Source organism: Gossypium hirsutum, chromosome A12, assembly GCF_007990345.1.
Source record: "Gossypium hirsutum isolate 1008001.06 chromosome A12, Gossypium_hirsutum_v2.1, whole genome shotgun sequence".
NCBI classification, from domain to species: domain Eukaryota; kingdom Viridiplantae; phylum Streptophyta; class Magnoliopsida; order Malvales; family Malvaceae; genus Gossypium; species Gossypium hirsutum.
In genome coordinates, this window is record NC_053435.1 from 89,545,840 (window position 1) to 89,566,011 (window position 20,172).

Sequence of the window (20,172 nt, forward strand, 5' to 3'; positions counted from 1 at the left end):
ATTCACCATAATCGATTCTTCCATTCTGTAGAAGCAGAAAATCTTGAACATAGCAAACCTACATCAACAAAGAGTACAAGTTAAGCAAAGATTCAAAATCTTGAACATCTAATCCCGAAAGTAAGTCTTCAGCATCATTTACAATCTCACCTTTTTAAGTGATGCCTCTGACATTCCTATAGGTTGATAAAGATCATCTCCACCACCAAACGCACAAATAGAAACCGCAACTTTGCAACTTTGCATATAACTTTTGTCTTCATCAGATATTTTAAAACCACCATTTTCATTATAAAAACCGCAATGAACCATAAATATGACAGACCATGGAGAAGTTAGAGGAAAACAAAAAGGGTGGTGCGCACTTCAGGGCCAAACAGCACCAACCACCAGTTAGGGTGCTGAGTTTGGCTGACTTGGCTGAAGTTGAAAGGATCAAAGGTCCCCAGGAGTGGCAAAGAGAGTGAGACAGCCAATTCTATGGGGAAAAGAACACAGAAGCTAATATTAACTAATTGGAATTCTTTCCCCTGTAAATTTATCTATTTTTCAAAACTAAGACTAGTCAGCATTTACTTAGAAATAAGTTCTTTAATCTCTTCTCAAAACACAAGCGTGATCACATAACCAGCAAAAGGGGATTGTTGTTTACTCACCTGTAGCTTGTGGTTATCGCCAACAATAAGGGGACGCTGATTCACTCCCAAAAAGAATACACACTCACGACAATTGGCAATGCAGACCCGTTTTGCAGCTATAATCACATGAACTCTTTCACAGTGCTCGACTCGTACTGCCTACAATTAAAAAATCATATAATATTCATCCATGAATCAAAATTATAATTACTGGAACAGGAAATGGATTGATATTTTAGGGGTCCAAACATCAGGTTGATTATCTATCAAGAAATTACTATAAAATCTGGAAAGACAGGCAGTGGGTGGAGCAAAAAAGAGTGTTCCCGTAAGAGAAAAATAACTGAAAACAAGAATACCAAAGGGAAAACCATAAAATTTAACCAGCATCAACATTTAATGACTTCATACAAAGATCAAATGAGCTTATACCAGGCAAGGCAAGAAAATATCTTTTATTGATCTAACAATCTTAGCAATAGAAAGTGATTGCATGCATCTGCATGGCCATATTTTATTTTGTGCAAATTCCCTTTAGTTCAAATAGCAATGAAATTCAGCAGGGATGAAGAGAGACTATTATTCTACAAGTCTGGATCTGAATTAGCAAAAATGGGAGCTGCTCGGCTTAAGAAAACTCCATCAGATCCCTTATCTTCAAATTGAATCAGAAACCCAAGGTGCTCAAACCCTTCCATAGATATAACCTGAAGAAACAGTACTTATGTGAATAAACCAAGACAAAATAAAAGCTAATAACAAGTAAAAAAATGGAAATAGAGTAAGATATGTAAATACAAGAAAGACTTATCAAGAATACATGGTAATAGAGTTACAGCAGAGAGGCTGATAACAAGGAGGAAGTAAAATAAAGAATACAACCAATCAGAACATAATAGAAAATGGGGCACAAAGCCATACATGTTAAGAAAGGAACAGAGAATAGGAACGTAAAGAATAAAAAAAGCACCAAATTTATATTCCGAAATGTTACAAGGAAAAATTCAGCTCAAATCTGTGATTGATTGCTTAAAAGCTGGCAAGGTCTTTTGTCCTGTTTTGGTTGAAACTGCCTACATTCTTATTTTGGCCATGCGAATAAGGCTCCCAACTTCCTCTTGCAACATAAAATCAGGTTTAACACCAAAACAAACCAATTTTAGGTTGCAAACCAACCCTAAAGCAAGGCAACTAATGCATAAAGAGAAAAAAGAGCACAATAATGATTGCATTGTTTCATAACAAATAAAAATGCTGTTCTGCCACTTGCCAAGCTATATCATAACACAAACCAGGATATGCCTTCAAAGACTAGAACATAAATTGCTACAAAGTAAAGACTATAGCCTACAGCTATAACTTCGAACAGCGAATAGATATATAATTACTGCAAAATTTTGCAGACAAGGTGAAATCCGTATTAATGAGATGCTCTTTTTTTCTGATAAGACATAATGAGATACTTAGCTGGATAGAAAATGGGACAAACAAAAATTATAGCAAATCCTACTGCCTTAGGTACTAAATTCAAATGAAACCATAAAATTTATCATCGCAAGTCATAGAGTGCCAGCTGCATTAATCGTATTTTACAGCAATCCTAAAACAGCAGGCAGATGGAAGCAATAAAACATGAACAATCAAACCAAGCAATTTAAGACATTGGCTCTCAATTAATTTCATTACATTTGCTAGCAGCACCCATCAAAATTTCTTACTTAAATGCAGCAATGCATTGGATATAGAATTAAAAAGAAAAAGACAACAAATATTACAAACAACTCATAATGAAGACCAACTTCAAAGCCATCAAAATGCAGCAATGAATGAGGTGGAAGGCCAAACATCAGCAACCGCAGCTGCATCCTTATGCGAGCGCGGCAAAAGCCTTTTATACGATTGAATGTACAAAAACAGGATCAGATCAAGCAAATCAGCACCAACGGAATCAACATCGTCGAAGCGCGAGGTGACGAGAAGGTCGGATTCGGAGTGAAGCACCGAGGCGAGAGTGTCGAGGACGAGACGTGCATGGTCCAAAGAGATCTCGAGGGCGTCAGCGAGGGCCGCCGAGTCGACTCGTTGAGTGGAGGAAGATACGAGCTTTTGCTTCAGAGAGGTTAGGGCCTGGAGTGGGTCAGTGAATATGAGCTTCTGGATTGGTAGGAGGCCGTTCTCGAAAGGCTCGCGTCGCGGGTGGAGAAGAGTGGTCGGACTTGGATTCGGAATCGAAACAAGGGTCAGTAAAGAAGGTCGACTGGTTGAGAAGGCAATCGAAAGAGTGGCAGAGCGAAAAAGAAAAGAAAGGAAACGGAGGGAACAAATCGGCAGCAAAGAGGCGTAATGGACTGGGAGGAAATCGGCAGAAAACAAAAGCAAAAAAATAAGGAAGGAAATCGGATGAAGGAACAGAAGAGAAACAAGGGGATGGGGGGAGGGCAAATCAGGGAGGTGATGTTCAATCGGTAGCTAATCTGGGCAAAGAGGGGGAATAGAAATCGGTGGTTTTCACCGATTAAGAAGGTAATGGATTAGGTGCGTATTATCAATACATCAAACCAAACGACGTGTTACACCCGGATTAGATGGGGCCCACCGATTAGGGGTGTATTGGCTATGCCAATACACCAAACCAAACAAGCTGTAATAGTTTAGTGAAGCTGAGTAGAAAAGGTACAAGTTGACAACTGCTATAGGAAGAAGGGAAGCTCTGAAGTTCATATTGCTTCCTCGGTTTTGTGCTCCATGTGTGCTTCACGTGTTGTACCTAACTTCTACAACTCTAAACAAAAAACTGGGAAAAGAAAATAAAAGTAATCCATTCACAATCTCCTCTCTTTTCCCACGAAGAATCTTTACTGGAATGAACATTCTTGTCACCCCATCCACCTTGTAAGTTTCTCCCATTCTTTGTCTTTATTTTTCATTGCGAAATCTGCTTTTGATTCTACCTTTTCTGCTCTCTTCCTTTATTTATTTTTCGTTGTCAATTTTGATTGCTGCTGATTCCACTTCACCCATGTTGAATGCAAATCTTGAATTTTGCCCAAGACCATGATAGACTCGGCTAAGAAATTGCCTCAAATCGCTTCATTTATGCATGATTCCCTCCTGCCGTTACTTTAGAGCTGAGTTAATTTGATTAATTATATCAAGGGTTCGTGGGAATGATCGTTACTTTAATCTGATTACGAGAGACTTTTGCTTTAAGTTAATCAACTGATGAAAATACAAAAAAAATTTTAACAAATTTTGGTTTTCTGAAAAGAGTACCATCCCACAAAATCCGGGGCTGCTGTAGAAATTTTAGAGATGTGGCTTAATGTTCTTGACTTATCCCAAACATAACAAGAATATGATGTCTTCCTTCGGTTTCTTTATACGGGCAGAGGGTTACAAATACAATAAATAATTCTGGAGAGTGGCTCAGTGTGGGTAGTTTGTTTAACTAAGGGTGTGCTTTATCTCATCTTTGGTATGTAGGATAACAAATTTACATTTAACCTCGGTGAATAAGCTTAAGTTCTAATGTTATATCATTCATCCTGTATTTGTTCAAAGTTTTACAGGTTTTGGTGGTTAATAAGCTTTTCCATTCTCTGCTATCTGTAAACTTGCTGATATAGTATTCTTATACAAAGCAATGGCATTAGCACATCTTTTAGTTTATTGTGGATTAACATTTGTATTAAATTTCAGATTTTAACAGGCTAGATGGAAGGGAGAAAAGTAAGCATGGATGTTCCTAGGAGTGACAGAAATGGAACACCGAAGTTTCTTGATCCAGCATTTTCTGCCTTTTTGCTTCAGCTTCCAAACCAACTTCAAAATTGTCTCAAGGTTTGTCATGGCTCCTATGTAGAGGAAAATTCATTCAATGGAAATTGAAAAGCCGTGTTTGATAGATAGGTTTTTCTATGTTGGATTTTGAAGGGAAAGTTCCGTTTTCTTTTGTCAAAGTCACAGATCAAGAGACTAGGTAAGGATAATGTTGGAATAAAATCAGTTAACCCTTTTCTTGGGAAGGAGAAGAGTTTATCTACTGGATTGGGGATCGATCTGGAGAAACAATTGCAAGCTTGGAGAGAAAATCCTATATGGGTCAATCAACCTCCAGAAATAAAGGTAAAGAATCCTTGGGGAAATTTGTGGTTTCATTCTCAGTAGTTATTCTAGTTTCACCCTTTCTTTCAAACATCATGTATATCATGCTATGTTGCTTAAACTCTTCATTTTTGTCAAAGAACCCATGTTTGGCACTTGTGTTTGACATAATTCTTGACATGGATATGAGGATGCAACCATCCAAAAACAAAGAAAAGTGAACATTCCCGTGCCTAACACATGCTCATGTCCGACACTCACACCTGAGTATGAGTAACATAGCTATCATAGATTATAGTTTTGTAACTTTAGAGTACACTTTGTTAGTACGATTTCTTTCATATAGCCAACACTGAAGAAAACTCCTGGATTCTAATTTTGAAAGTTGATTATATATCTAATGTTTGCACAAGATTGCTGTCATCTTACATTCCTAATTGCTTTGATGGATACTTTACCCTAAGCATCTAACATTTTGCAAAGTACTAGGAACCTAATGTTATTCTTGGCAGGTCAGTGTACCAAAAGGTTCTCTTTGCAACCTTAAGGCAAAAGTTGATGTTGGATTGCCTCCTGATGCAGTGTATAATATTGTAACAGATCCTGATAACAAGAGAGTATTCAAAAACATTAAGGTGAGTGGTACATTTTCACAGGCAATAGTAGATTTGATGTTTTCCATCTTCAATGTCATTTGTAGCTTCAACATTTCAAGCCTTTTCAGAAATTTCTGATTTTTATTTAATAAACTGATCTTATGCTTCAGGAAGTGATATCTAGACAGGTTTTAGTTGATATAGGTAAAAGACAGGTGGTTGACGTGGAGCAGAAAGCTTTGTGGAGATTCCTTTGGTGGTCAGGGACCATCTCAGTTCATGTTCTAGTGGATCAAAACAGAGAAGATTACTCAGTAAGGCTTACTTTTTCCGATTATTAGATTTTAAAATCCATGAGTGAGCCTTCTCTGTGAGGACTTTTATTTTTGTGGTTCTGAGTTACATTCAACAATTTGAATCTTTGAAGGATTTGACACTCCACTTAGTGAAGCATTTAATTTCTTTTGCTTAATCTTGTGTGCAAAAAGAGCATGCATGGGTTACTAGCGAGTTACTCTCAGTAATTCTAATAATGACTGTTAACAGATGAAGTTCAAGCAAGTAGATGCAGGATTCATGAAAAAATTTGAAGGTCACTGGAGAGTAGAACCTCTTTTCATTGATGAAGAAACTTGCTTTCCTTTCAAACCTAAAACATGGGCAGAGTATTGTTCATGTACTGGGGGAAAAGGAAGGATTGGGTCGAAGGTGAGCTTGGACCAACTGATTCAGCCTGCCATCGTCCCTCCCCCACCCATTTCTTGGTATCTAAGGGGAATAACCAGCAAGACCACTGAGATGCTGATCAATGATCTGCTCGCCGAAGCTGCTAGACTAAAGGGTGGCTTTAACGCTGAAAATTCAGTCAACGAAATCAATGAACAGCACCAAGTTGAGCAGATTAATGACATTAAAGAAAGATGGAACCTTCATAGGAGAAATGTGAAGCTGCGTGGTAAGAGGCTATTGACTGCTGAACCATCTGCGATTTGATGAGTTCTAAGTTCATATATAGTTTGTTGACTGTAGCATGTGAGTATTTTATATGAAAAATGTCCATCATTATGATGTTTCAGTTTGAACTTTTGAAATCTTCCAAAAGCATTTGAATCATCATCTTGCAAGACTTGGATAAGGATATTTGTCCGATATGAAAAATCTATTCTTATTCTTTTATATATATTTAAAAGGTCATACTATTATATCGATGTTTGAATATACGTCAGACATGAATGTCAGGACATTTGATACTTCTTTGTTTAAAAAAAAAAAGCATCTGAACTCGATCACAAGCAAATAAAGTGCAAAGCAGACCCCTGAAAGATCATATACCAAAATGTGAGTCTCACCAAACAAGAATTGGAATTGAATGCTTGAATTCAACCAAAAAAATCAGACATTCAGAAGAAGAAACAGTTTAAAGAGAATAATTCCATTAGAAGAAAGTAAAAAAGCAATACATATATGGTACATGTAATCTACAATGAAGGGAGATGTAAGACAATCTTGTCTAATTGTGAGTTGCAACTCTTTTATTGTTTCTTCACATTGGTTTCTGTTGAAATGACTGGTCCTACAATATATGTATAATGTAATACATGTTCTCCGAATGGAGAGCTTCTCTCTTGTACAGTTACCTAGATATTCCACAAGAATCACTTTGTCTTGTATGCTCTATCTCTATGTTCTGTATACAGTACACTCAATACTTTCATTGTCATTTGATTTACCGTTCATTGAGCAATAAATCTTATTTCCGGCAGAGGATACACTGATGGGGAACCTTTGCGGTATTTTATTGACAGTCAAGCCGTCAAGACACTGCTTCTCATAGCTCATGAATGCACCTAGTGCCCCAAGAAAACCTTCATGCCGTAGAAACATTGCTTCAGCCTCACCTTTGGACCTGTAGCATAAAATTCAGAGAAGAAAGGAAGAAAATTAATTAAAAATCAAGGAAGATCGATGTTAGTAAAAGGGAAACTTATTAGAATGCACAGCTTCTAAGTAACAGGACCTGGTGTCTAAAGATGGAACTATGTATCAAGTGAAAAAGAAGATGGCCAGCTAGTCAACTTATTTCACTTTTTTATCACAAATTACTAAAGATAATCTTTTTTGTTTCTTGCAGACACAGGATAATTGTTAGGATTTCAGGGGAAGCAATTTTGTTCCTCCTTTGGTTAATAGAGGTTTGCAATTTTATCATTGTAATAATTACCTCTACAAGGTAAGCTTTCACATTTTAATTTTCATTGAAGATTCTGTGAGGATGAATTGAACTTCAGAGAATGAAATCATTTTCGACAATCAGCCTCAAGTGTTGAGAATTATCATTTGAGTTTCACAAAAGGGAAACATATAAATGGTTTATGACGAGGAGTGCAACTGAAAAATTAACACTTCAATAGTTACCAGAAATTAACAGCGACGGAAATAGTGTCCATAGTATAGGCATGACCCCGAATGAAAAAACCGGCAAAAAATATCCGCTTAAGGCCAAACCGAAGTGCATTCAAGTAAGATATCTGGACAAAAAAAAGATAAAAATGAAGCCAACAGAACAACAGTCAGTATTAATTATAAAGACAACCATGATGCTTATAGCTACTAACATGAGAGAAATCATGAAAGCAAAGTTTCTTTTTCTTTGACCCAATAAAAAGTATAATCAAAGTACTGACAACCTAAAAGCTAGTCCTTGCAAAAAAAAATTATACACATAACTGAATCCTAAACAAACCAATGGTACCCAAGGAGTAGCAGAGTAACCATATAATCTGTAGCATCATTACTATTTAAGTTATTTTGAAGTTTAGTTATATTTCTCCTTTGGCCTGGATGAAGGTAGTGTTAATGGGTTTAGTCCAAGTGATGGACCCATGAGAGTCTAGTCTAGTTACCACTCAATTACTATGAGAATTACTGGTTCTGTTACGGTTACTGTTAGTAGCTATCAGGTATTGAGGATTGTATGATCTGGGAATCTCAAGTATATATGGAGAGCAGTAATGAATAAAGGCCATAGAGCATTAGACAAAACTCTTTCTCTCTTAGATCTTCTCTGTTTCTTCTCCTCCTCTCTGTTCTCCAAAGGCTCTTTTTCCTAAAAATCCAAAGATTTAGAAGTGAGCTGCATCATTGGTATTAGAGCTACATTCTGGCAAGATAGCCAAAGGAGTAACCACTAGGATGCAGAAGGAGATCACTCAGATCCAGCAGGAACTTTCTCGGATGCATTTGGAGGTTCAGCATCCCGAAAAGTCAAGCAGAATTGAAAAGGAAACAGTAATTCTCAGGGTAATGGAATTCTAACTAGACCCTCGTGGGTCCATCTCATGGACTAAACCCATCAGGACTACCTTCACCCAGACCCAAAAGAGAAATATCAACTAAATTAACTAACTGAGAATAGCTGAAATATTAATTCTGCAACAAAATCAATTAGGCAAAACAGAAATCTGGAATTCTCATCCATCAAATGAACTTGGAAAGATTGTGAAAGGTTAAACCAGGCATGAGAAGCAATATCTATCAACATTAAGGCCAAAATCCTTGTAATGATACAAATTTTCTATTTTAGTAGGCAAGCGTCAAGGTTAGCACTGTTTTAGGATAAACATTTGATTTACCATATGCAAGAAAACCATTACAGAAACTAACCTGACCAATATTATTTGAAATCATTCGAAGAAGGGAGCGGGAAATGTCTTCAGGTTTGTAATCTACCAGCCCTTTATTATCAGAAATGGCCTTGCCAAAGCTGGAAGCAATTGTTGTTGCAGAAAGACCGATCTGTCATTAATAAAACAATTGTAAAGCAGTTTATGATTACATGTCAAAAGGTCAAAGATGGTAATTTACGAACTCTTATTGTGTTGAATGAAACTGAGGCTATTTGATATGAAAACTCCAATTTACATGCATTGATATGGAGAATGGAAATTCTCCTAGTCTAAGTTAGAACAAAGAGATCTCCGTACCTTTGCATAGTCAGTTCCACCATAGATATCACCAACAAGCATATCTATAACTCTATTATTTCCCTGATGACTTAGCTCCAGTAACTCATCAAAACTGTGACAGTAAATTAATTGGTTACATAAAATAAAACACAGTATGGAAGGAAACTAAAGATTGCAGTAGTCAATGAGGACATAATTACTTCTTGCACTTTGTCAAAAGCCTTCCCAAACCCCAAAAGGTGCCACCTCCAAGGCTAGTTCCACTAACTCGCTCAAACTTGCCATCTCCATCCACCTATATACCCAAAAGATTGAAAATCAACTATATAAATATATATATTAAAAGCTTTAAATATTACCAAAGTAATGAAGATGACTAGAATACCTTTATCATGCTAACACCAGACCCGATGTTAACAAGAAGATAAGGATATAAATCATTAGGGTCTATCTGAGCAAATTCCTTCTGACCATCCAAGTATGTAAAAGCTTCTTGATGGACTGCCTATCAAAGAACAATATGCAAATAGATATTGAGCATGTCAATAATAAATAAATAAATAGCCAGAAGCTATGTGCTAACCGCTATAGAACAATGTCAAGGAATATGTAAATTAAAACTGTATTTTACTGCCAGACATTTTTTTGATAAAAATATTCCACAACCCTTAAGGAAAAGAAGGAAGGTTCACACCAACTTTCGGAGAATAACATGACTGTGAGTAAAAGAATAGGCAAAAACTTCCAGATACAAACAAAACTCTTGCATTTCCAAAAACAAAGATGAGTGTGTTCTCTAAATTTAAACCTGAGAAGAAGAAAACTTCAAAATCACTTCCATTATAACTCGCCAAGACTCCGTAACAAGTCAAATATCATAAGAAAACCAACTAGAATAGTCTCATTGATAAAATACCCCTGCCATCAAATAGCAATGCTGATAACTTTCCATTCTCTCACTCGCACTTAAGCTGCCCATAGCATCAGATTGTAAATATTTAACCAGTTAGGTAGACTACCTAAAGGCAAGAGACATAATGTTAAGTTTTCCATTTAAATCATATGATATGCTGTGTTGTTGAAAATATCATAATCATGTCAGACAGCCAAAATGAATACAATATATTTAACAAGCATGCATAAATTTCCAAGAAGTGAAATGGGGAAAAACATTAGCACACATATATTTGGCAGGAAAACAGAAAGGATTGGCTTCACGATAGTCAGACATGAAAAGACTACTTAGATTATAAGAGGATTTTATAAGATTTAAGACTCCAATTGGTGCAGACTCACAACATTTATGCAGTATTAGAAACCCACCTTAAGCAAAAAATTTGCACCAGTCACAAGGCACTCCATTTCATCTTCCTTGTCAAGACTGACACCGAGCTTTTCTTTGAAAAGGTCAGCAAATTTGTAGGCACCACCGCCTGTTGCCTGCAGACAGATATTAGCCATTTAAGGTATCTTTCTACTGCAAAACATCCTACCAAATATGACTGATACAAGCAGGTTGAAAGAAATAAGTGCTCAAAGCAGTAATAATTATAGCATTCGAAAAAAGTCAAAAACAAGAGAAAAATGAAAAGAAAAGAACATAGATTACATGATTAGTAATAAAATTTATCAATTATTAAGAATGAGTAGCTCCTATCAGATTATAAAGCAGAATATCTAGAAATGTTGCACTCCTCCCAAAACCAGAAAAATACCAAGAAAGTTTACCTTTATGAAGATCTTGTCACTGGAAGGGGCAGTGCAGTCATGGAAACCTGAATTAACAATCATTGATAAGAAAATAGGCTTAAGCAATGTCAGAATAAAATAAGCTTCAAAAGCATATTCAAGAAATTGCAACAAAACTGCAACTGTGGTTAACCAGGCCAGATGTCTTTCCTAAGTACTAACCACAGAAGAAAAAACAATGTCCAGTGACATGATAGTATTTTATTAGGGCAAAAAAAAAGATAAGGGGAGTATTAACCCCAAATAACATCATCCTAGCACAAGTAGGAAAATCCCTGGATAAGAAAAGAAGATATAATTCCGATATTCAATGCCAGAATACGAGAAAAAACAAACAGGAGCACCTAAAAAATTTCTGGAGTAATATACTGTCAGTCATGCCATTATGCTTCAGAGCCCTTAAGCAAAAATCAAATTGCACACCATAGATATGGGTAGATGTTGAGAATTCAATTCAACATCTTTTCCATTCCGTAGTAAATACAGGTAGTAGATGAGTAAGGGCATCCTAGCACTTTCTAAACAGTGCATGATGCTGAAATATAGCTAGGGTAGGCTCATGGACAAGGCAAAGTTTAACAAATATAGGTGAAAATAACCTTAGCACTAAATGAGCTTAACTAATAACTTAATTAAGCAATCAATCCTCATTTAAGCTCAAATAAGGTCTAGCGATCCCTGTTATTCATACTGTGTTTTAGAAGTTAAAAACACACTTCTCAAATATCAATTTAAGACTGCCAAAAATTAATGATATTCAAGGACAACTGCATCTAAAGAATGATGATAACAACAACCATCTTCTCCAAATTGTAGTTAAACTACAAGTAGTAGCCAACTAAGAACATCCAACCACTCATCTAAACAGTGCATCAGGCTGAAATATAGCTAGGGTAAGCTCATGAACAAGCCAAATCTCAAGCAAATATGTGTGAAACTGGAAATCACTTTCATTGTGCTAAATGAGCTTGCATATTAAGTTAAACTAAGCAACTGAATCCTCGTCTAAACTCAAATAAGATCTCACAACCCCTGTTATTCAGGTTAGGACTGTCAGGTGGCTAATTACGCACTAATGTCGCTGGCAATCATACTAACTCTTAGAATTTAGGAAACACACTTCTAGAATGCAACCCAAAAACAGCCAAATGATATTAAAGGAAAACTCTTTAAGGAATAATTGTTACAAGAAGTAAAAGTAAACGTACCACCAAGGTGAAGTTTCATGGAGTGAATGAACTCTAAGCAATCATTTATCTTGCTAGTTTCAAACTTTGCGAAATGAAGTTTTCCTCCAAGAACAGGTCGGCTGTTATCACTTTCGGAACCAAGGCTTTCATTTTGGGATCTTAGCTCATCATCATCTCTACAATTATCATCATATCTACAGAAATACACCAATTTGATCAAAGAACCTGTCAACCAACATAGAAGATTGTAATAAGTTCTACTATCTCTGAAATGTAAATTGTTGGATACTCTAAATGGAGTGTGAAGTAAAGACATGAGTATAAATGCTTCAGTCCTTTCTTTTCAGTACATAAAAAAATATTGATTCGAACCCTCAGACCCCAAAGTTCAAACTCTCTTAATAACCGTTAGGCCGTCTTTCAGACAGTTAACTAAAGAAAACTACAAATCCTAACAAAGAATTAGGAGGGAAAAAAAACACACTAACTAGAAAATAGATAAAACTGGAAGCAAAGTAGGTTTGAAGGCACAAAAAGTAGCCCAATTCAACAAACCAAATAATAACAATAACAATAATAACACCGGGATTCAACACAGTACAAGCGAAAAAAATCTAAATTGTGTGACAAATTAGCTCAAAACGGGGGGGGAGAAGGAAATTGGAAGATCAAAGGATAGAAAACAAACCTCCAATGTCGAGAGCCAAATGAGAAATTTGAGATTGGGGCTGAGAATTTGGTTGGTTAGAAACATGGGCGAGATGATCCATTCTTTCCCTTTAATAATTTAGAGCTTAAAACCCAGAAAAGGAGAAAGAGAAAAAATAGAAGGAAGAGGTTTGGATCTCTTCTGGCCTGCGTCTAACCCATCTGCACGTCGTTGGAAAGAGAATATAAAGAAAAGCAACAAGGGATTTGGTGGAATAATGAAATCCGTAATATTATTATACGTTCCATTCGTCAAAATCAAACGTGATTATTATGCCACCACTGGTGGCGTTGAATTGAATCATCAAGTTGAATTTTCTTTTTCTTGGGCCAAAAATGGGTAAGAAAACAATAATATGAGATATGATTAGTTGAATCTGCCAGTCAAACACCTTCATCTTTGACTCCCTTCAATCTTTCATCCATCGCCCTTCCCTGTCTTCTTGAGTTATTTTCGAATGTTTTTATCCTTTATTTTTATTAATATTTATTTAGAAGAAAATTCAAATAAACTCTTATTGAATTGTATATTTTCATTAAGTGGTATATCAGACAACTATTCACTGAATGAGCGATAAAATTTTCATATATAATTTTTATCAACCCCTAATTCAATCTTCCACAATTTAATTAATTGAATTGGTGTTAATTAATTAATTAAAAGTGATTTTAATGTCAAAGTTTGTTGACACCATAATGTTCTTTTTTCTTCCAATTTTCCATGTTGACCCATAATTTCTTTTAAGATTTAACAATGTGTTTTATGCTTCTAAAAACAATATATTTTTACACCTTTATAATTATTTCTACATCATTTAATTATATTTACAATATTATATATTCAATATTAAGATTAATTCTCTTATTTGATATTTAAATGATACGATTTGACAATAATAAAATAACCTTAAAAAACTCTCATGTGTCTCTTTTTTTTTAAAATATTTATTTTTTTAATATTTTATTATACCCTTATACGACACTTGTTAACCCCTTAACCTTGTAGAGCCTAAAAATTCTATTGGTAGTATACCGAATATTATTACTAAAAACATATTATGTTAATTTTAAAGTGCAATTTTTAAAAGATACGATCAAATTAATTAATTTCACATTAATAGACTATCTTATTAATTAATATTATTTTTATTATTATCACATAATAATATTAATAAATTATTATTCCAATGAGAATTTAATAATATAATTAATAATAAAGAGTATTCTCATCAATTTAAATTTTTTTCCAAACTTATAAATTACAAATAAATTGTATTTATATACTTTATGTTTTAGTGTGACATTTAAAATCATTAGATCCATTTAAGTTTGAAATTTTAAATATGTAAAATTGAAATACCGGTTAATTTATTGGTTTATCACACTTAACTGCTATAATTGATTCGATATTATTTAAGTAAAATTCAATAATGTACAACATTATAAAAATATGTTACAATTTGTCAGCAGTCACTGAAAGAGGAAAAAAAAATTTGTCAGTTACATTCAACGATTTACAACATTATAAAAAATTTGGCAATCAAGTCAGTCCGACAAGTGTAAGGCTAATATGAGTGGGTTAAGTTTTGAATTAACTTTATCAAAGAATTATTTTTAAGAAAAATTAACGTTAGTAATTAATTGTTTTTAAAAAAATTATTTTTAATTATTTTTATATTTTTAAAAGTTAAAATACATATGACACGTTGTAAAAAAATTATATTACAATCTGACCTATATACTTGTGGACACCACCTTAATTCTAATCTTTAATTTCAGTATTCTTACTTTTGACGTTAGTACATCGTGAGACAGTCATTGTCAACCGGTGAATGAAAAGGATGGTGGGTTGGCTGATGGGTATCGGGTGTTGGGGTCGGTTGTGAAATAGGGGTTAAAAGGACAAGGAAATGACAGTGGTTAGGGATTTAGAAAAGAAAAGAAATTAGTTGTTGTTACTGTTAGGGATTACAACTTAAGAATTGGGGGAGTCGGGAGGAAAAGAAAAGAAAGGATAGCATGGTATCTGGGCTAGGCTAAAAAAAGCTTATTCAAGGCTTAATTCGTTTAGAAAATGGGTCTTATTTTTTATTTAAGTCTATTTTTCGAGTTTATATTTTTGTTCAAATTCTCCAATTTTTCTGGCAAGCCTTCGGGCTTGGTCAGTGGCCTAGTCCATGATCAGGTTTACAAAAGATGGCTTTGAAATTAAATTAATTTTTAGATTATTATTTAATTGATTATAATTAAATAATTAAAGGTCAAAGTGAGAATTAAATTAATTAGTCATCATAGTTTTATTGAAGAGGACAATTAAAAATATTTCTCATATATTCTAATATAGTAAAGTTATTATAACTTTAAAAGAATTAGAATTGAGTTGTAAAAATAACTTAATTAGATTAATTAATTAATATTTTGAAAAATAAAAAATAGTTATCAAGTTGGATAAATTATAAGTATTGGTTAAAAGTATGAATAAAATATAAAATTGTACTAGTACACAAAACAGACCTAAAAACTCATCTCTTATGAGGGGCGATAAACCCTAATCTCAATAAGGGTTGTCGCTGCCCCTAGGATTTCCCAAGTAAGGAAACTTATTTTTTATTAAAATATTATTATTTAGTTACTTTTTTGTTAAAGTAAAATTGTTGTACCTTTTTCCCTATAAATAGGAACTATGGGATGAGCTTTTGACATACCAATTGAATTTTGGTACATTGTTAGAAAATAATGATATTTTATTTATAAGAATAAATTCGATTTTCTAAAAAGCTCAAAAATTTTCGATTCTCATAGAAATAAATTAATTTTCTCACTTAAAGTTAATTTAAAATTTTTCATTTTGTGCATTTGATTCATGTTGTTTAAGCCCACACTCAAAGCAAATCGTGGTTCGAAGATAACAAAGAAAATCATTTGGTAGAAAGCCAATAAACAACTTAAACTTTTTCGCACAAAACACATGTAATAATTCAGATAAATTTATTACTATAAATATCCTAATGCTCGATTTTAAGAAAAAAATTAATCTTTCATTGTGTAACGTACACTATTTTCTAAACCGACTTTTTAACACTTCGACCATATTAAATATACGAGATTTGTTTATCCTTGTCAAAACAATTCAAGATTCATATAAGGTGAACATTGATCTTGAAAATTATTTAATATAGTTTTGAAAACTTAAATTTAAATTTGAATTTTAAATTTTAAGTTCATGATTTACAACTCATATAAAATTATTGTTTAATTTTAGATTTGAATTTCAATTAGTTTTAAGCTTTAAAAATATTTTTTAAATAAATTTTTTATATATTATTAGTGGAAAATAATATAACAATGATAATATATATCAAATTAACCTCAAGCTCAAGCTTTAAAACTCAATTTTAACTTAAAGATTTGAATTTAAATCACTTTTAAAAAAAATTAAAATTAATAAATATAAAATATTCTAAAAAATAAGAAAAACATTATTTGGGTTTCACCCTTAGTAACTAATTATAAAAATTATTTGACTTGCGGATTTTCTTCTCTAAAATCTATAAAATATTATACAAAGTTTTCATTACTCTTATTGAGATGAACCCAAAAAAACAAAGCAAATACATGTAAACACTATAACATGACCACAAAACAATGCAAACTAAATCCATACACCTAGCCTGATAATGCAATAATCCAAACTAAATCCAACTAATTCTATACCAAATAAAAGACATCATCAATCCTCTTATCATCAAATAAAGATTTCAACAAATACAACTGTTTTGGATTATCCTTCATCAACCTTTTAACTATTTCGAGTAAAGCATGTTATCTTTTAAACAACCTCATGTATCACTTCATTAGTCTTTCTTGATTTTTCTTCATTGCCGCTACAAATAAACTATCATTCAGTGATGGCTAAAAATAAAAGATTTGTCCCTATAGTTCAAAAAATCTATATTGACCATCAAAAGGTTATTTTGATGAAAACTAACCGTTGCTACATGTAACATCAGTATACCCATTTATCGTGGAATATTATGATTGTCAAAATAGATTTAAAAATCTACATCGAGATGTGAGGACCATTAAAATAGTAACTGTCTATATAGATATTGTCTAGTGCATATACCAACAAGTTTTATCATTGGTATAGGTTTCGAGTGTTAAATAAATAGTTAGTACATTGTTATATGATATAGTGATAGATTTCTGTACAATTTTCGTGGATAAAGAGGTGTGTTACATTTTTATTTATTTATTTTGCCAACGGTAGATAATTGCATTCATCGACAAATACTTTTTATACTAATTAATGAAAATATATAATTAAAATCACTGATACAAATTAAGGGGAATATGTATTATAATTTATTAAATTATGCATCATAAAGTCTCAAATATAATAAATTTCACAAAATTAAGATGTAACCACAAATTCAAGCCAACTAAACTTGATGAGATCTCCATACTCCTTTCCCCTTGTATATCAAGCAACTATTAATTAGTTTCCCTGTATAAAACACAGTAAGTTTACTCATGAAAAATAGATTTGCAAAGTTATTTTCCCTAAAAAAAACTAACAATTAGACACCACCGAAAATTGCAAAGATGATAAATCTATTTACCTATTTATGTACGAAGGTTGCAATTTACAAGCGCTCAAGTGTTTGATACAAAAGATTTAAATTAACGTACAAAAGAATTTCATGTGATGACATGATGGTTAAGGATGTTTACCACTTTAAGTGTAATTTGAATTCGAGTTGCATTAGTCACATTTGTTGTTCGGGAAAAGAATATGTTGAATTTCGACATCTGAAGCCCCAATGCTGTAAGAATGCCGAAACATCGAGCTTGACGGGAACAGATTGGGAAGCCTAATAGGGGATTATTAACTAGAATAATTATGGAACCCTAATATGGGATTATTAGTATTTTGCTAAGTATGCTTGTTGCAATATGAGGTTTATTCATTCAAGTGTTATTTATGTTTTATGCTTGTTATTGCCTAATCAACATTAGTGGGTAATTGAGTTAGTTGTTAATTCTGAAAAGGTTGTGATTAATGGATGTAAAACTTGAATGGTGCATATTTAATTTCTTTGACTTTAAATTTGTAATGATGTAGACATATATTGTTACTATGCATAATCTTGTAGGGATGGTGCTTGCTATTGTCTTCTTGACATTAAATTAATATAGATATATGTTAAATTAGATAAATGATTGAACATAATGACTTCAAGAGAAGCCTATAAACTGTTAATTCCAAATTGTCATAATGTCGCAACATCGATACCAATAATTGTATATTAGGGAGAAATAATTATTCTGGCTCTTCAATTCATTGCTATTAATTTGTGTTATTATTTTTAAATTGCTTTGCATATTTATTTGAATTCAATCAGATTTTTATTTACTTTTCAAATTATTATTTGTTAATTTTGCAATTTATGTTTTAAAATTAATCATTGTGAAGATGATAACTCTAGTATTTTCTACTATATTACTTTTTATATATATATATATAAACCTTTAATTTGATGCCTAAGAAGCTCTTAGATTTTTTATGAAGTTAGGCCCTGGCTTGAGAAACTTAATGGTTTCACAAAAGCACGTTGGATAAAGAATTGGTGATAATAGTCCTTGAAGAATGAGTGCTAAATTGTATATATGAATTCCCTAGGTAAGGAATTACAAACAATCACCACAAGAATCAACTTATCCCCATTTTTAAAAGTAATTAAAATTGTACTGGCAGTGTAAACGATAATTGCAAATTAATAGAATTTGATGTTGAAGTACAAACTTACCACCATTTAATTTGTTTAGGTCTACTACATTTTGCTTCCATGTCTACTGCCCTAGTCAAATTACCATAGCTAAATGTTAAAAAATAGTTGAAAAGCAAAAAGTAAACATGAAGCTTGAAAGCATTAATGGCATTGGCCTTGGCTATTTACCTGTAGATGGTTCTTCGAATTGTACAGTGTTAAGCCCTTCATGCCCCTCAACCTTAGGACAGACTTTGGAGTAAGCAACACTTCACAAAACATCAGACTATAATGTAAACGATGCCAAGGGGATATAAGCAACATCAAGCAAGATAGATAGCAATTGAAACCGGGAGCTCGAACTCGATTACACCAGTAAGCATATTTGAAATTGTACCCAAAGCTCCAATGAATCTAATTTTAACATGGAAAGAGAATTGAGATTTTCTATGCATCTTTATTGGATAGCTGCATATATAAATACAAAATTAACTAAAAGAATATGCATCTTGTCAAAAACCCCAAGCTTGTTTTCAATCCTATTGCTTGAGTACCAGTGCAAGGCAGGACCCATTGAAAGAGAAATTTCACTCCCAACACATAATCCAAGAGTAAAATGGCAAAATCATTTTCTCAAGGTTGACGTGTACTCACCTGATGTTAAAAGATAAAAAAGGGGAAATGGGTTTTAGCCTTTTAGGATTGAGTCAATTTTGAGTTAGCCTTTTTATTTATACTGTTGGTATACACAAGATCTATATTGATGGATAATTTTAATCTGTCAGTGTAGGTATCTCTATATCGACACTAACAAAATATCCATCATGTACTGATGGATAATAATTTGACCGTTGATCAAAGTATCATTTCCAACTTCTTGTGTCATAAATTCAATAGTATTTTCGAAATTTTACACCTTCACTTATTATTCTATCTTACCATAAAAAATCATAATATCATCCCAATATTAATTATTTTATTTGCATAAGATATTACTTTACAATTAATCTGAAATGTCAAACAAACAAATATAGTAAAAATTCTCAAAAAATACACAAAGCACAATACAATAATGATACAGCTTGATAAATTTTATCAAAATTTAATTTAGTGAACATGTAAATATTAAGTAAAGATATGGAGAAAAAAATACAATCATAACATACCTTTAGGTATTCATTAGAAAAGTACCCTATTCTTTGATGGAGTTGAATTTCAGTGATAAAAGCATGATATGTCTTCCAAATTTTAAACCTTCTCGAGCCAAATTGAGCTTCAAAGTAGAGTTGATATACTCTTTAGCAACATCAAGAGAGAAATGATGCAAACTAGTCACTAAAGCTCTACTCCATTCAACATTAAAATTTTTGGTATAACAAAGTTGTTGCTCAATTTTGTTTTTCAGTATAGAAGCTTAGATGCAAGGTCCATTTACTTTTTCTAGTTTAAAG

At 33.0% G+C, this 20,172-nt stretch overlaps 3 protein-coding genes across 7 annotated transcripts; 1 reads left to right on the plus strand and 2 right to left on the minus strand.

Moving 5' to 3' along the window:
- Positions 1-2,183: 2,183 nt before the first annotated feature.
- Positions 2,184-3,545, minus strand: LOC121211437 (uncharacterized). Its single transcript, XM_041084204.1, has 2 exons — positions 3,465-3,545; positions 2,184-3,107 (listed from the first exon to the last, which is right to left on the minus strand). The coding sequence occupies exons 1-2, from the start codon at positions 3,543-3,545 to the stop codon at positions 2,448-2,450; spliced, it is 741 nt and encodes a 246-aa protein (XP_040940138.1). The 3' UTR covers positions 2,184-2,447.
- On the plus strand, positions 3,071-6,514 carry LOC121210968 (uncharacterized). 4 transcript variants are annotated; one of them, XM_041083022.1, is made up of 6 exons: positions 3,071-3,530; positions 4,338-4,478; positions 4,572-4,763; positions 5,255-5,377; positions 5,509-5,652; positions 5,885-6,514. In XM_041083022.1, the coding sequence occupies exons 2-6, from the start codon at positions 4,353-4,355 to the stop codon at positions 6,329-6,331; spliced, it is 1,032 nt and encodes a 343-aa protein (XP_040938956.1). In that variant the 5' UTR covers positions 3,071-3,530; positions 4,338-4,352; the 3' UTR covers positions 6,332-6,514. The 4 variants fall into 4 exon arrangements, with proteins under 4 accessions (XP_040938956.1, XP_040938957.1, XP_040938958.1 ...); XM_041083023.1 differs by having other exon boundaries at positions 5,527-5,652; XM_041083024.1 differs by having other exon boundaries at positions 4,605-4,763.
- Positions 6,515-6,754: 240 nt separating this feature from the next.
- Positions 6,755-13,395, minus strand: LOC107946226 (pantothenate kinase 1). 2 transcript variants are annotated; one of them, XM_016880462.2, is made up of 10 exons: positions 12,931-13,395; positions 12,261-12,467; positions 11,032-11,078; positions 10,627-10,743; positions 9,689-9,808; positions 9,504-9,598; positions 9,322-9,415; positions 9,002-9,133; positions 7,754-7,866; positions 6,755-7,244 (listed from the first exon to the last, which is right to left on the minus strand). In XM_016880462.2, exons 1-10 carry the CDS (start codon positions 13,010-13,012, stop codon positions 7,019-7,021), a joined length of 1,233 nt encoding a protein of 410 aa, XP_016735951.2. In that variant the 5' UTR covers positions 13,013-13,395; the 3' UTR covers positions 6,755-7,018. The 2 variants fall into 2 exon arrangements, with proteins under 2 accessions (XP_016735951.2, XP_040938955.1); XM_041083021.1 differs by having other exon boundaries at positions 12,261-12,436; positions 12,931-13,068.
- Between the last annotated feature and the right edge of the window lie 6,777 nt (positions 13,396-20,172).